The sequence below is a fragment of the Heptranchias perlo genome, chromosome 11 (assembly GCF_035084215.1).
Source record: "Heptranchias perlo isolate sHepPer1 chromosome 11, sHepPer1.hap1, whole genome shotgun sequence".
Taxonomy (NCBI): Eukaryota; Metazoa; Chordata; class Chondrichthyes; order Hexanchiformes; family Hexanchidae; genus Heptranchias; species Heptranchias perlo.
The window spans coordinates 5,021,804-5,038,445 of record NC_090335.1 but is presented as its reverse complement, the minus strand read 5'-3'; the positions used below and the strand labels follow the sequence as shown (position 1 = coordinate 5,038,445).

Sequence of the window (16,642 nt, the reverse complement as noted above, 5' to 3'; positions counted from 1 at the left end):
CGTGCCTCTCGCCCTGTGATTCCCGCGTGCGTCTCGCCCTGTGATTCCCGCGTGCCTCTCGCCCTGTGATTCCCGCGTGCGTCTCGCCCTGTGATTCCCGCGTGCGTCTCGCCCTGTGATTCCCGCGTGCGTCTCGCCCTGTGATTCCCGCGTGCGTCTCGCCCTGTGATTCCCGCGTGCCTCTCGCCCTGTGATTGCCGCGTGCCTCTCGCCCTGTGATTGCCGCGTGCGTCTCGCCCTGTGATTCCCGCGTGCGTCTCGCCCTGTGATTCCCGCGTGCCTCTCGCCCTGTGATTCCCGCGTGCCTCTCGCCCTGTGATTCCCGCGTGCGTCTCGCCCTGTGATTCCCGCGTGCGTCTCGCCCTGTGATTCCCGCGTGCGTCTCGCCCTCTGAAACCCGCGTGCGTCTCGCCCTCTGAAACCCGCGTGCGTCTCGCCCTGTGATTCCCGCGTGCGTCTCGCCCTGTGATTCCCGCGTGCCTCTCGCCCTGTGATTGCCGCGTGCGTCTCGCCCTCTGAAACCCGCGTGCGTCTCGCCCTCTGAAACCCGCGTGCGTCTCGCCCTGTGATTCCCGCGTGCGTCTCGCCCTGTGATTCCCGCGTGCGTCTCGCCCTGTGATTCCCGCGTGCGTCTCGCCCTGTGATTCCCGCGTGCGTCTCGCCCTGTGATTCCCGCGTGCGTCTCGCCCTGTGATTCCCGCGTGCGTCTCGCCCTGTGATTCCCGCGTGCGTCTCGCCCTGTGATTCCCGCGTGCGTCTCGCCCTCTGAAACCCGCGTGCGTCTCGCCCTGTGATTCCCGCGTGCGTCTCGCCCTGTGATTCCCGCGTGCGTCTCGCCCTGTGATTCCCGCGTGCGTCTCGCCCTTTTGCATTTTCCAAACTTCTCTCTTCCATGAGATCTATCTCCTGCTCCCTTGATCTCTTCCCCCACCACACTCGATTATTGAGCGCGCCCTCTCAGCCTCGTGGCAGCTGACATTGTTAGCAGGTCCCCGTCTTCTGTCATTGTCATTCTCCCATCATCCCCTTCCTCAAAAACACACCCTCAATCTATCTGTCCTCGCTCACTAACCCCCCATCTCTAAACTTTCTAAGCTCCTTGCCTCTCCACTCCCTGCCCATCTCTCGAGAAACTCACTGTTTGAGACCCTCCAGTCCAGCTGCAACCCACCTTAAGCACTGAAACTGCCCTAGCTACCTTCACGAATGTGGCCCTCTGTGACTATGGTCTTGGTGCTCTTTCCTTCCTTACACTCCTTGACTGCTCCACAGCATTTGACAGTTGACCTACTCCGCTGCTCTCCTCCATTGTCCAGCTTACTTGGACTGTCCTCATGTGATTCCATTCGTATCTGTCCAGAGTCAGAGCATCTCCAGAAATAGCTTCTCTTCCCTGTCCAACACCATCACCTCTGGAATCCCCTAATGATCCATCTCCTCGCTTATCTACGTGCTGCCCCTTGGTGACATCATCCACAGACATGGGGTTAGCTTCCACACGTCTACCCTTGACACCCAGATCCATGAGCACTTTCACGCTGTCCGATTATCTGTCTGACATCAAGTCTTGAATGAGTCACAACTTCCTGCATCTGAGCATCTGGAAAATCAAAGGCACTGATTTCGGAGCCGGTCATAATCTCCGCTGCCTTGCCAATCACCGACTGTAACCCTTCCTTGGCAACCTCTTGTGTCCTGTTCAACCCTGAGCTGAGCTTTTGACACTTCCAGACTCAACGATTCCAGTGCTCTCCTTGCTGGCCCCCCCATCCTCCATAATATCAACATTTAAGAATTGGTTAGATAGATGGTTGAAGGAAAGGGGGAATAAAGAGATATGGGAACAGGGTGGGTACATGGGATTAGGAGACTGCTTCTGTGGAACATAAACACTAACACGGACTGGTCTAATTCTGTGTTATAATTTCTATGTAAGATGTCCAGAATTACAGTAGCTTGCTGCATGTTGTATAATGGTGCTATTCAGAAAGGATCACTATTTCCTGAAGTTGAAGAGGATTGTGATGAAGAAGAGGAGTGGGCCCTCCAGCCGCACAGGAGGAGGAGGAGGGGCACGAGGACCCATCACCCGCAGGAGAGGAGGAGGGGCGAGAGGATCCATCACCCGAAGGAGGGGAGGAGGGGTGAGAGGATCCATCACCCGCAGGAGAGGAGGAGGGGCGAGAGGACCCATCACTCTGAAGGAGAGGAGGAGGAGGGGCGAGAGGACCCATCACTCGAAGGAGGGGAGGAGGGGCGAGAGGACCCATCACTCGAAGGAGGGGAGGAGGGGCGAGAGGACCCATCACTCTGAAGGAGAGGAGGAGGAGGGGCGAGAGGACCCATCACTCGAAGGAGGGGCGAGAGGACCCATCACCTGCAGGAGAGGAGGAGGGGCGAGTGGACCCATCACCCGCAGGAGGGGAGGAGGGGCGAGAGGACCCATCACTCGAAGGAGGGGAGGAGGGGCGAGAGGACCCATCACTCTGAAGGAGAGGAGGAGGAGGGGCGATAGGACCCATCACTCTGAAGGAGAGGAGGAGGAGGGGCGAGAGGACCCATCACTCTGAAGGAGAGGAGGAGGAGGGGCGAGAGGACCCATCACTCTGAAGGAGAGGAGGAGGAGGGGCTAGAGGACCCATCACTCGAAGGAGGGGAGGAGGGGCGAGAGGACCCATCACTCTGAAGGAGAGGAGGAGGAGGGGCGAGAGGACCCATCACTCGAAGGAGGGGAGGAGGGGCGAGAGGACCCATCACTCGAAGGAGGGGAGGAGGGGCGAGAGGACCCATCACTCTGAAGGAGAGGAGGAGGAGGGGCGAGAGGACCCATCACTCGAAGGAGGGGAGGATGGGTGAGAGGATCCATCGCCTGAAGGAGGGGAGGAGGAGGGGTGAGAGGACCCATCACCCGAAGGAGGGGAGGAGGGGCGAGAGGACCCATCACCCGCAGGAGGGGAGGAGGGGCGAGAGGACCCATCACCCGCAGGAGAGGAGGAGGAGGGGCGAGAGGACCCATCACCCGAAGGAGGGGAGGAGGGGCGAGGGGATCCATCACCCGCAGGAGAGGAGGAGGAGGGGCGAGAGGACCCATCACCCGCAGGAGAGGAGGAGGAGGGGCGAGAGGACCCATCACCCGCAGGAGGGGAGGAGGGGCGAGAGGACCCATCACCCGAAGGAGGGGAGGAGGGGCGAGGGGATCCATCACCCGCAGGAGAGGAGGAGGAGGGGCGAGAGGACCCATCACCCGCAGGAGGGGAGGAGGGGCGAGAGGACCCATCACTCGAAGGAGGGGAGGAGGGGCGAGGGGATCCATCACTCGAAGGAGGGGAGGAGGGGCACGAGGACCCATCACCCGCAGGAGGGGAGGAGGGGCGAGGGGACCCATCACCCGAAGGAGGGGAGGAGGGGCGAGAGGACCCATCACCCGAAGGAGGGGAGGAGGGGCGAGAGGATCCATCACCCGCAGGAGGGGAGGAGGAGGGGCGAGAGGACCCATCACCCGAAGGAGGGGCGAGAGGACCCATCACTCGAAGGAGGGGAGGAGGGGCACGAGGACCCATCACCCGAAGGAGGGGAGGAGGGGCGAGAGGATCCATCACCCGAAGGAGGGGAGGAGGAGGGGCGAGAGGACCCATCACTCTGAAGGAGGGGAGGAGGGGGGGCGAGAGGATCCATCACCCGAAGGAGGGGAGGAGGGGCGAGAGGACCCATCACCCGAAGGAGGGGAGGAGGGGGGGCGAGAGGATCCATCACCCCGCAGGAGGGGAGGAGGGGCGAGAGGACCCATGACCCGAAGGAGGGGAGGGGGGGGCGAGAGGACCCATCACCCGCAGGAGGGGAGGAGGGGGGGCGAGAGGATCCATCGCCCGAAGGAGGGGAGGAGGGGGGGCGAGAGGACCCATCGCCCGAAGGAGGGGAGGAGGAGGGGCGAGAGGACCCATCACTCGAAGGAGGGGAGGAGGGGCGAGAGGACCCATCACTCGAAGGAGGGGAGGAGGAGGGGCGAGAGGATCCATCGCCCGAAGGAGGGGAGGAGGGGCGAGAGGACCCATCACCCGCAGGAGAGGAGGAGGGGCACGAGGACCCATCACCCGCAGGAGAGGAGGAGGGGCACGAGGATCCATCACTCGAAGGAGGGGAGGAGGAGGGGCGAGAGGACCCATCGCCCAAAGGAGGGGAGGAGGAGGGGCGAGAGGACCCATCACCCGAAGGAGGGGAGGAGGGGCACGAGGATCCATCACTCGAAGGAGGGGAGGAGGAGGGGCGAGAGGACCCATCGCCCGAAGGAGGGGAGGAGGGGCGAGAGGACCAATAACCCCGAAGGCGGGAGGCCAGAGGCCAGCAGCTGGTTGTCAATTGCTTCCAATAAAAAACAAGTTGTACAGAGAAATAAAACTCCCTCGCTCAGGGCAGGTTTTCCTGCACTGGGACCAGGTGCAGGCAGTGGACCCACTCCCCCAACTGTTTCTCTAACCCCTGCGTTCCCAAAGGACTCTGCACCGTGCTTCAATGATAGAAGCCTCACATTCTCAAACTGTATCAGCTCAGACCATTAAGCTGAGAAATTAACTCTAAAGTTTATATTACCAAATATTCTTTACTTTCCAGTATATTTTCCCAAATTATAACAACAATTTCAAAGACCCTCCATTATACCTTTTTACCACCAGATCTGGAGTTGCTCAGCTTCTCGGCTGATGGCAGTCCAACCTCCACCCTCTGAGCAGGAACATCTCATTGCCCCCTCCCACTCCTCGGTCCTGATGCTCATTGCTTCACCCTGTGACAACCCCACTGACTCATGACCTACTTCCTGCTGGAGCCACGATGGAGGCGGTGAGGACGGGCAGGAGGCGGTGGGGACGGGCAGGAGGCGGTGAGGACGGGCAGGAGGCGGTGAGGGCGGGCAGGAGGCGGTGAGGAGGGGCAGGAGGCGGTGAGGACGGGCAGGAGGCGGTGTGGACGGGCAGGAGGTGGTGAGGACGGGCAGGAGGTGGTGAGGACGGGCAGGAGGCGGTGGGGAGGGGCAGGAGGCGGTGAGGGCGGGCAGGAGGCGGTGAGGACGGGCAGGAGGCGGTGAGGACGGGCAGGAGGCGGTGTGGACGGGCAGGAGGCGGTGAGGGCGGGCAGGAGGCGGTGAGGGCGGGCAGGAGGCAGTGGGGACGGGCAGGAGGCGGTGAGGGCGGGCAGGAGGCGGTGGGGACGGGCAGGAGGCGGTGAGGACGGGCAGGAGGCGGTGGGGACGGGCAGGAGGCGGTGAGGGCGGGCAGGAGGCGGTGAGGAGGTGAGGACGGGCAGGAGGCGGTGAGGGCGGGCAGGAGGCGGTGAGGAGGTGAGGACGGGCAGGAGGCGGTGAGGGCGGGCAGGAGGCGGTGAGGACGGGCAGGAGGCGGTGAGGGCGGGCAGGAGGCGGTGAGGAGGTGAGGACGGGCAGGAGGCGGTGAGGGCGGGCAGGAGGCGGTGAGGACGGGCAGGAGGCGGTGAGGGCGGGCAGGAGGCGGTGAGGAGGTGTGGACGGGCAGGAGGCGGTGAGGGCGGGCAGGAGGCGGTGAGGGCGGGCAGGAGGCGGTGTGGACGGGCAGGAGGCGGTGAGGGCGGGCAGGAGTCGGTGAGGACGGGCAGGAGGCGGTGAGGGCGGGCAGGAGGCGGTGTGGACGGGCAGGAGGCGGTGTGGACGGGCAGGAGGCGGTGTGGACGGGCAGGAGGCGGTGAGGGCGGGCAGGAGTCGGTGAGGGCGGGCAGGAGTCGGTGAGGGCGGGCAGGAGGCGGTGTGGACGGGCAGGAGGCGGTGTGGACGGGCAGGAGGCGGTGTGGACGGGCAGGAGGCGGTGTGGACGGGCAGGAGGCGGTGTGGACGGGCAGGAGGCGGTGTGGACGGGCAGGAGGCGGTGGGGACGGGCAGGAGGCGGTGAGGACGGGCAGGAGGCGGTGTGGACGGGCAGGAGGCGGTGAGGGCGGGCAGGAGGCGGTGTGGACGGGCAGGAGGCGGTGAGGGCGGGCAGGAGGTGGTGTGGACGGGCAGGAGGCGGTGAGGACGGGCAGGAGGCGGTGAGGGCGGGCAGGAGGCGGTGAGGACGGGCAGGAGGCGGTGAGGACGGGCAGGAGGCGGTGAGGACGGGCAGGAGGCGGTGAGGAGGTGAGGATGGGCAGGAGGCGGTGAGGGCGGGCAGGAGGCTGTGTGGACGGGCAGGAGGCGGTGAGGGCGGGCAGGAGGCGGTGAGGGCGGGCAGGAGGCGGTGTGGACGGGCAGGAGGCGGTGAGGGCGGGCAGGAGTCGGTGAGGACGGGCAGGAGGCGGTGAGGGCGGGCAGGAGGCGGTGTGGACGGGCAGGAGGCGGTGTGGACGGGCAGGAGGCGGTGTGGACGGGCAGGAGGCGGTGAGGGCGGGCAGGAGTCGGTGAGGGCGGGCAGGAGTCGGTGAGGGCGGGCAGGAGTCGGTGAGGGCGGGCAGGAGGCGGTGTGGACGGGCAGGAGGCGGTGTGGACGGGCAGGAGGCGGTGTGGACGGGCAGGAGGCGGTGAGGGCGGGCAGGAGGCGGTGTGGACGGGCAGGAGGCGGTGGGGACGGGCAGGAGGCGGTGAGGACGGGCAGGAGGCGGTGAGGGCGGGCAGGAGGCGGTGTGGACGGGCAGGAGGCGGTGAGGACGGGCAGGAGGCGGTGAGGGCGGGCAGGAGGCGGTGAGGGCGGGCAGGAGGCGGTGTGGACGGGCAGGAGGCGGTGAGGACGGGCAGGAGGCGGTGAGGACGGGCAGGAGGCGGTGAGGACGGGCAGGAGGCGGTGAGGACGGGCAGGAGGCGGTGAGGGCGGGCAGGAGGCGGTGAGGGCGGGCAGGAGGCGGTGAGGACGGGCAGGAGTTGTGCAGCTTGATGTACCTGGCTTCTCATCTGACTGATTCTCCTCATTCTCTGAGCCATCACTCAGGATGTTAAAAACACAAACACTTCTTTAGCTGTATGAGCTGTTAAATGGTTCTTTGAAGAAATAATGGCAGAGTCAATGCCCATTGAAATATTTGAATATTCCACAGGATGCTGAGACTAACTGTGCTCTCCCTTACCAACCTGCTCTCACCTCTTCGCCCCCGACTTATCCGTTTCTCACAGCCCCTCCTGTGGACCTTTCAATGGCTTCAAACCTTCACCCTCGTGCACTGAAACTTCTGAGACTGGACCAAATCACAAAGTTCCTCCAATGCTTCCTGAATGAAGAGCAGCCTCTCGAAGCACATCTCCTCAGACACCTCTCCGAAGGTGAACTCTGATGGAAGATAACACTGAGTGGGTCCCCATCTTCCCTCGGTGCAGCCTGATCTGGTGTGATTCTCTCTTCATCCTGCTCGAGTTCTGCCTCCCTCCATTGTTAACAACAGATCGGGGAATGGTCCGGGGACAGCGATGACATTGTTTAAAGGCAGCTTGGAGGAGCTCTCCTCGGGAGCGCGAATACAAAGTTGTCTGAATTGCACCAGCAGCTTCAGCGATATTAACCAAAGCCTTATGCCGTCCAGAGCTGCTTCAACCAGCCGCTTGTTCCTTTATCCACTGACTAGGACCTGCTTTATACAGGTGTGAGCAAAGCGAGGTATTGAAGCAGCAGGATTTCTGACTCATGACATTGGCCGTTATTACCCCACCATTGCCATACACCCTGTCTGACACCCACTCCCCATCTCCATACACCCTGTCTGACACCCACTCCCCATCTCCGTACACCCTGTCTGACACCCACTCCCCATCTCCATACACCCTGTCTGACACCCACTCCCCATCTCCGTACACCCTGTCTGACACCCACTCCCCATCTCCGTACACCCTGTCTGACACCCACTCCCCATCTCCGTACACCCTGTCTGACACCCACTCCCCATCTCCGTACACCCTGTCTTACACCCACTCCCCATCTCCAGACACCCTGTCTTACACCCACTCCCCATCTCCGTACACCCTGTCTTACACCCACTCCCCATTGCCATACACCCTGTCTGACACCCACTCCCCATCTCCATACACCCTGTCTGACACCCACTCCCCATCTCCATACACCCTGTCTTACACCCACTCCCCATCTCCATATACCCTGTCTGACACCCACTCCCCATCTCCATACACCCTGTCTGACACCCACTCCCCATCTCCATACACCCTTACACCCACTCCCCATCTCCATACACCCTGTCTTACACCCACTCCCCATTGCCATACACCCTGTCTGACACCCACTCCCCATCTCCATACACCCTTACACCCACTCCCCATCTCCATACACCCTGTCTTACACCCACTCCCCATCTTCGTACACCCTGTCTTACACCCACTCCCCATCGCCATACACCCTGTCTGACAACCACTCCCCATCTCCGTACACCCTGTCTGACACCCACTCCCCATCTCCGTACACCCTGTCTGACACCCACTCCCCATCTCCGTACACCCTGTCTGACACCCACTCCCCATCTCCATACACCCTGTCTGACACCCACTCCCCATCTCCATACACCCTGTCTTACACCCACTCCCCATCTCCATATACCCTGTCTGACACCCACTCCCCATCTCCATACACCCTGTCTGACACCCACTCCCCATCTCCGTACACCCTGTCTGACACCCACTCCCCATCGCCGTACACCCTGTCTGACACCCACTCCCCATCTCCGTACACCCTGTCTGACACCCACTCCCCATCTCCATACACCCCGTATTACACCCACTCCCCATCTCCGTACACCCTGTCTGACACCCACTCCCCATCTCCATACACCCTGTCTGACACCCACTCCCCATCTCCGTACACCCTGTCTGACACCCACTCCCCATCGCCATACAACCTGTCTGACACCCACTCCCCATCTCCATACACCCCGTATTACACCCACTCCCCATCTCCGTACACCCTGTCTGACACCCACTCCCCATCTCCATACACCCTGTCTGACACCCACTCCCCATCGCCATACACCCTGTCTGACACCCACTCCCCATCTCCATACACCCCGTATTACACCCACTCCCCATCTCCGTACACCCTGTCTGACACCCACTCCCCATCTCCATACACCGTCTGACACCCACTCCCCATCTCCGTACACCCTGTCTGACACCCACTCCCCATCTCCATACACCCTGTCTGACACCCACTCCCCATCTCCATACACCCTGTCTTACACCCACTCCCCATCTCCATATACCCTGTCTGACACCCACTCCCCATCTCCATACACCCTGTCTGACACCCACTCCCCATCTCCGTACACCCTGTCTGACACCCACTCCCCATCTCCATACACCCCGTATTACACCCACTCCCCATCTCCGTACACCCTGTCTGACACCCACTCCCCATCTCCATACACCCTGTCTGACACCCACTCCCCATCTCCGTACACCCTGTCTGACACCCACTCCCCATCGCCGTACACCCACTCCCCATCTCCATATACCCTGTCTGACACCCACTCCCCATCTCCATACACCCTGTCTGACACCCACTCCCCATCGCCATACACCCTGTCTGACACCCACTCCCCATCTCCATACACCCCGTATTACACCCACTCCTCATCTCCGTACACCCTGTCTGACACCCACTCCCCATCTCCATACACCCTGTCTGACACCCACTCCCCATCGCCATACACCCTGTCTGACACCCACTCCCCATCTCCATACACCCCGTATTACACCCACTCCCCATCTCCGTACACCCTGTCTGACACCCACTCCCCATCTCCATACACCCTGTCTGACACCCACTCCCCATCTCCGTACACCCTGTCTGACACCCACTCCCCATCTCCATACACCCCGTATTACACCCACTCCCCATCTCCGTACACCCTGTCTGAGACCCACTCCCCATCTCCATACACCCTGTCTGACACCCACTCCCCATCGCCATACACCCTGTCTGACACCCACTCCCCATCTCCATACACCCCGTATTACACCCACTCCCCATCTCCGTACACCCTGTCTGACACCCACTCCCCATCTCCATACACCCTGTCTGACACCCACTCCCCATCTCCGTACACCCTGTCTGACACCCACTCCCCATCTCCATACACCCCGTATTACACCCACTCCCCATCTCCGTACACCCTGTCTGAGACCCACTCCCCATCTCCATACACCCTGTCTGACACCCACTCCCCATCTCCGTACACCCTGTCTGACACCCACTCCCCATCTCCATACACCCTGTCTGACACCCACTCCCCATCTCCATACACCCTGTCTTACACCCACTCCCCGTTTCCACCAGGCTGTCTTACGCAATGAAAAAGGAGTGTCTTGATCCTGGCTGGGATTTCAACCCTTGACCCCATCCAGGAACCCAGTTTTAAACTAATCTAACTTGTGGAATTTCTTGGTTAAGGTGTCTTGTATGTTTCTGCCATAGGTGCTTTTAAAAAGCGACGGTGAAATATTCTGTGGAGGTGCCATTATAAACGAGAACTTTGTGCTAACCGCAGCTCACTGTGTGAACCAGTTGCGTTCCTTCACAGTCATTTTAGGTGAGTTCCTTCAATTCTAATTTCTAAATTAAATATGATGAAAAAGTGACACTGAAGTTATGATTGTTTCTCCCCTTCTCTCCTTAAAGCACTGCCTCAAACTAGACTACACCTCGAGGCATTAGATTCCCACTGCCTCAAACTAGACTACGCCTAGAGGCATCAGATTCCCACTGCCTCAAACTAGACTACGCCTCGAGGCATCAGATTCCCACTGCCTCAAACTAGACTACGCCTCGAGGCATCAGATTCCCACTGCCTCAAACTAGACTACACCTCGAGGCATTAGATTCCCACTGCCTCAAACTAGACTACGCCTAGAGGCATCAGATTCCCACTGCCTCAAACTAGACTAAGCCTAGAGGCATTAGATTCCCACTGCCTCAAACTAGACTAAGCCTAGAGGCATTAGATTCCCACTGCCTTGTCTAATTGGCTGTTCGTTAATAAGCCTAATCAGGGAGCTATTCAACCATGGGACAGCAGATTTAAGTCCGCACTGTCTTCACCAGCAGCCTCATCTGAGCAGTTTCCAGCAGGAATAGTGAAGAGCAACAGGAACTGTGGCAGATATCTGTCCCCTGTACTCAGCCCGTTAACTGATGCCGGTTGCCCTGTATCTGTTACCAGCTGAATTAAAAGGATACGCAGATAGGATGAGATGAAGTAGAGTGGGAGGAGGCTCGTTTGGAGCATTAATACCAGCATAGACCAGTTGGGCCGAATGGCCCGTTTCTGTGCTGTAAATACTATGAATAAACACCAGCACTGTTGAGCTGAATGGCCTGTTTCTGCTGTAAATTCTATGTAATTCTATGAATTCACTGTTTTAATATTTCTGTAATTTATACAGGGCTTATAAGTTCCTCAGTATATTGTTTGAAGTATCAGAGCTCCACGTTCAAACATTCCACTATTTTAATTTTGAAATGATACAGCCATTTTTGTTCTGCCCCATCCTAGTGCCAGACAGGAGCTGCACTGGGTGCAAATTAGCTGCCGTTTCCCTACAATTGTGACTACACTTCAAAAGTAATTCGGGGCGCTCTGAAGCTGTAAAATGCGTTATATAAATACAAGCTCTTTCTTATTATGTACCACAACAGTAGCTTTTTTAAAATTGAAACTGTATATTTCTGCAGGCTGAAAATCTGTTTTGTCCTTTTGATAGGCGAGCACAACCTGGATGTGGATGAAGGCTTTGAGCAAACACTCAACGTCAGTCGAATAAACATTCATTCAAGGTACACCCAGGCTACCTTTGAGAACGACATTGCACTATTGGAGTTAGAGACACCGATTGAGTTCAACAACTATACCATCCCCATCTGTCTTCCCGAGACAGACTTTGCCGAATTCTTTTTGATGAACTCTGAATATGGGGCCACAAGTGGGTGGAAACTGAAACAGGGCCGTGTTGATAAGTCGGTTCTACTTGGTGTCCCGTATGTTCCTTTTATCAAACATGCTAAATGTGAGGGGCTGCAGCCTTTTCCCATTGTACATCGAATGTTTTGTGCAGGGTTCGAAGAACTAGTAGATCCACTGTGTTACTTAACCAGAGGAAGTCCCTTTGTCACTAAGCATAGGGGTGTCTGGTATTTAACGGGCATTAGTTTAGGACAACAAGACTGTAAAGTGATTCCAGTTTACACAAAAGTATCAAGATATATAAATTGGATTAAAAAGATAATGGGCCAGTCACGCTCAGGTCTCTAGATCTCTAGATGTGTGTCCAACATAATAAGCTAACATTACTTCAGGATGTATTCTTTGTATTCTTGTCACCAATGTTCCCATAGACAGAGATACAGGAGTAGAGAATTGATGGCACCAGCGATGGCATTAGTGAACAAAAATAGTGATTAAAAAATAATTATTTTACTGACTCAAATTCTACCTCTGTTCTCTAATTCTAACTCCATGTGGGCATTTACAGGAAAAAAAATTGGGATGTTCTAGAATTGCATTTGGCTTTTAGATAATAACTGGTTTAGCCCACTCCAGATGATGAAATCTCATGCTGCATTGAAAAATGACTGGGGTAACGGGCAAATGGAATGGAACCACACGGATACTTGCAATGGTGCAGATACTGGTGATACTGGCGATATTGCGGGTGATGGCGATTGTGCCGGTGATGACGATTGTGCCGATGCTGGGGATGGCGATTGTGCCGATGCTGGCGATGGCGCCGGCGATTGTGCCGATGCTGGCGATGGCACCGGCGATGGCGATTGTGCCGATGCTGGGGATGGCGATTGTGCCGATGCTGGGGATGGCGATTGTGCCGATGGCGATTGTGCCGATGCTGGGGATGGCGATTGTGCCGATGCTGGGGATGGCGCCGGCGATTGTGCCGATGCTGGGGATGGCGCCGGCGATGACGATTGTGCCGATGCTGGGGATGGCGATTGTGCCGATGCTGGGGATGGCGATTGTGCCGATGCTGGGGATGGCGATTGTGCCGATGCTGGCGATGGCGCCGGCGATTGTGCCGATGCTGGGGATGGCGCCGGCGATGACGATTGTGCCGATGCTGGCAATGGCGATTGTGCCGATGCTGGGGATGACGATTGTGCCGGTGATGACGATGGTGCCGGTGATGACGATGGTGCCGGTGATGACGATGGCGCCGGCGATGGCGATTGTGCCGATGCTGGGGATGACGATTGTGGCGATGGCGCCGGTGATGACGATTGTGCCGATGGCGATTGTGCCGATGCTGGGGATGACGATTGTGCCGATGCTGGGGATGACGATTGTGCCGGTGATGACGATTGTGCCGGTGATGACAATGGCGCCGGCGATGGCGATTGTGCCGATGCCGGTGATGACGATTGTGCCGATGCCGGTGATGACGATTGTGCCGATGCTGGTGATGACGATGGCGCCGGTGATGACGATGGCGCCGGTGATGCCGATGCCGGTGATGACGATTGTGCCGGTGATGACGATGGTGCCGGTGATGACGATTGTGCCGGTGATGACGATTGTGCCGATGCCGGTGATGACGATTGTGCCGGTGATGACGATTGTGCCGATGCTGGCGGCAATCATCATCATTATTACTGATAGCAACAACGATGGTGATGATTCTGATTGTGTTGATTGTGATGGTAGTAACAATGACAATGGTGATATTTGTTTCTGCCATGGCTGTTTTCAAACAATTTTATGTAAGAAGTGACATTTCTAGCAGAACTTATGCAATTATATTTTTGTCTAGTCTGGTCTTTTCAACTATAGCCTTGAGTTTTAGCACTAATACTGGTACAGATTAGCCAGTGAAATGCTAACACTAATTTGAATACTCAGTCCTGGGATGGGCACAGAGCAGGTTGATCATTTGTTATGGGGCACAGAGTCAGCCTGGTTCAGTAGAGGTCAAGGTTTTTGCAGGGAGCTGATAGAGTTCTCTGCTCTGCTGCTGCCCTGAGGGACACAGACTCATTAATACGAACTACTCCACACGATGCTGGGAATAGGAATCAATGGAAGCAGAAAGATCCTGGAATCCCTGACAGCCAGTAAACAGAATATCCCCTAGTCCCTCTGGGATACTCCCCTATGTACAATGTGTCTCATCACGTCAATTCCTCATCTACGTTATCTGTAGACCCCCAGGTGACTGGCTCTGGGTTGCCCAGTGCAATGGGCAGGTTGAATGACGGGATGGGTGTGCAGGCAGCAGCGTTGACAGAAGTAGAGGGGACTGCACTCTCTTGTTCTTCAGCATCCTTCTCTTCATTTTCCTGGCAATATATACTATCTGCCTGTACAGGAGGAATCCATAGTATTAACTGCCTGCAACAGTCTACAGATCATGTCAGGATTCATAGAATGGATAATAGTCATGGGAGGGAGATGGGAGCAAGGAACTAGGTGAGACATCTATGCGTTACAGGATGTGACAGAATTGACATGAGCGATGCCAGGTTATACTGCTTCAAAGGCAAGTAACAAGGTGCCCTGTGATACACCAAAGGGCATTTCTTGTATATCATGATATGGAGATGCCGGTGATGGACTGGGGTGGACAAATGTAAGGAATCTTACAACACCAGGTTATAGTCCAACAATTTTATTTTAAAATCACAAGCTTTCGGAGATTATCCCCTTCGTCAGGTGAATGAGGCCATCCCCACGCCTCCACTACTCGCCTTCAAACAGCCACCCAACCTCAAACAGACCATCGTTCGCAGCAAATTACCCAGCTTTCAGGAGAACAGCGTCCACGACACCACACAACCCTGCCACGGCGAGACCATGCAGACACTGCATGAGGACGGCCTCAACCGGGATCTTGGGTTCACGTCACGCTACACGTAACCCCACCAGCAAGGGGAAAAAAAAGTTATCTGTTTTTAATATTCTCTCTCTCTCTCTCTGCCATTTGGGTCTCTTTCTCTCTGTCTGTGTAATTTGACACGATGTGTATTCAGTGTACTGGGACCTACTGTTTTCCGTGGCTGACCTGTCTGAACACCAACGACACCTTTTGATTGGTGTGATGGTGTCCCAGCCTCATATAAGATATGCGATTTGAGAACCTTTCACTCATTCACCTGACGAAGGGGATAATCTCCGAAAGCTTGTGATTTTAAAATAAAATTGTTGGACTATAACCTGGTGTTGTAAGATTCCTTACACTTGTATATCATGGCAGAGGACACCCATTTGCTTGTGTGTTTCTGTACGCTGTCATGTTATTCAGCTTACAACATACTGGACCCTACCTTTGCTGATCTAGTGAGGTCATTAAACTTCACTTGACACTGTAAGGTGGTCCTTGGGGTTACGGAAGTCCCACTCATAGCCACCTCCTTCCACATGAGCTATGCTGCTGCTGTGATGGCTTCTTCCCAGCTCTTCCAACAATGGCATCCCTCCTCTCTCTGATTGCAAGACTTCAACATCAGCCTCAAAAATTCCATGCTCGTCTTTTCCCTCCTCTTGCAGCTACCATTGCACTCCCTCTTCCCAGAGTCTCTTTTAAAGGGATCCACCCTTTTAAACAATGCCGTTTCACACCCCCCTTGTCTGAATTTTCCACATCTCCCCAGTATGTCTGGACTACTGCTGGCAGAACTTACGTCCTTGTCCCGCCCCGAGGAACTTCCACCCCTGCACAGGGTCCCAGGAATGTCGGGGCCTTAGTTCATAGCCTGAGTTATGATGTCTGTCACCGCTGTGTTTTCCATCTGTTCCTTACTCCTGGTGCACACCCAACAGTAGAAGCTGGTTTGCCCTTGGGCAACGCTATTCCTGGTAATTTTACACGAGGTCCGGTTCTGGTTTGTAGGGAGCATCGGAATACCTATGGAAACAACACTGAGCAAATGTAAGAGTTTTGGGACTCAATTATAACAGGAACTTTCAAAGAAAAATCCTCAACTGAAATGTTGATTTACATTTATTTGGTGACACTGAGTGCTGTTGAGAAATATTTTGGAAAGGAAAGATACAAATTAATTCAATCTATTCTTGATTTTACATCATTTTTGGGTTTCTCTATAAAAACCCACAAACTAAACAGGTGGACAATGCATAAGGAAAATACTATTTTTTTTATTTTCCAGGAGCCTATTGAAAAACACTTGTTTCAGTCTCTGGGGAGATCTCTTTTCTTACACTTCTTTCCAAATTCTTTCAGTGGAGATATATGTTCCGATATGCACCCCACCCTAAATTCCACATCCAGCTCCCCCCTACAACATAACTAGTACTCACCGTGAGAAACACATCGAGAGATCAGCTGCGATATGTACAAAAATGCTGCACATTTAGAACATGTTTTGTCCATGACATCTCCTGTGTTCACACCTGATGTATAAAGTGTGAGTCACGACTGCACCTGGTTGGCTCAAATTTCATATTCATAAAACCGCAACAAATCACAACTGAACAGGTAGGCAACACACCAATCTAATGTGGGCAGTGATGGAGGCAAGTTTAGCGGAGGGTGTATTTAATTTCTGGGCTGGGGGGATGGTGTTTGAGGGTAAGCTGACCCAGAAAATTTTGATTTTTGGGAGATTATTTGTTCTATATTGAAATATTTTAGAGTAGACTAGCTAGAAATTATTCATGCAGTGACAGTATAATCTAAATCCTTGGGTTTCTG

At 56.0% G+C, this 16,642-nt stretch overlaps 2 protein-coding genes across 2 annotated transcripts in view; one reads left to right on the top strand and one right to left on the bottom strand.

Moving 5' to 3' along the window:
- Positions 1–12,403, top strand: part of LOC137327060 (coagulation factor X-like) — a 44,243-nt gene extending 31,840 nt beyond the window's left edge. Inside the window, exons 8-9 of the mRNA XM_067992465.1 lie at positions 10,401–10,515; positions 11,687–12,403. Coding sequence (XP_067848566.1) covers positions 10,401–10,515; positions 11,687–12,234 — 663 coding nt within the window. The 3' untranslated portion in view covers positions 12,235–12,403. The remainder of the gene's footprint in view (positions 1–10,400; positions 10,516–11,686) is intronic.
- Positions 11,430–16,585, bottom strand: LOC137327062 (putative per-hexamer repeat protein 5). Its single transcript, XM_067992470.1, has 2 exons — positions 15,612–16,585; positions 11,430–14,291 (listed from the first exon to the last, which is right to left on the bottom strand). The coding sequence occupies exon 2, from the start codon at positions 13,579–13,581 to the stop codon at positions 12,493–12,495; it is 1,089 nt and encodes a 362-aa protein (XP_067848571.1). The 5' UTR covers positions 13,582–14,291; positions 15,612–16,585; the 3' UTR covers positions 11,430–12,492.
- Between the last annotated feature and the right edge of the window lie 57 nt (positions 16,586–16,642).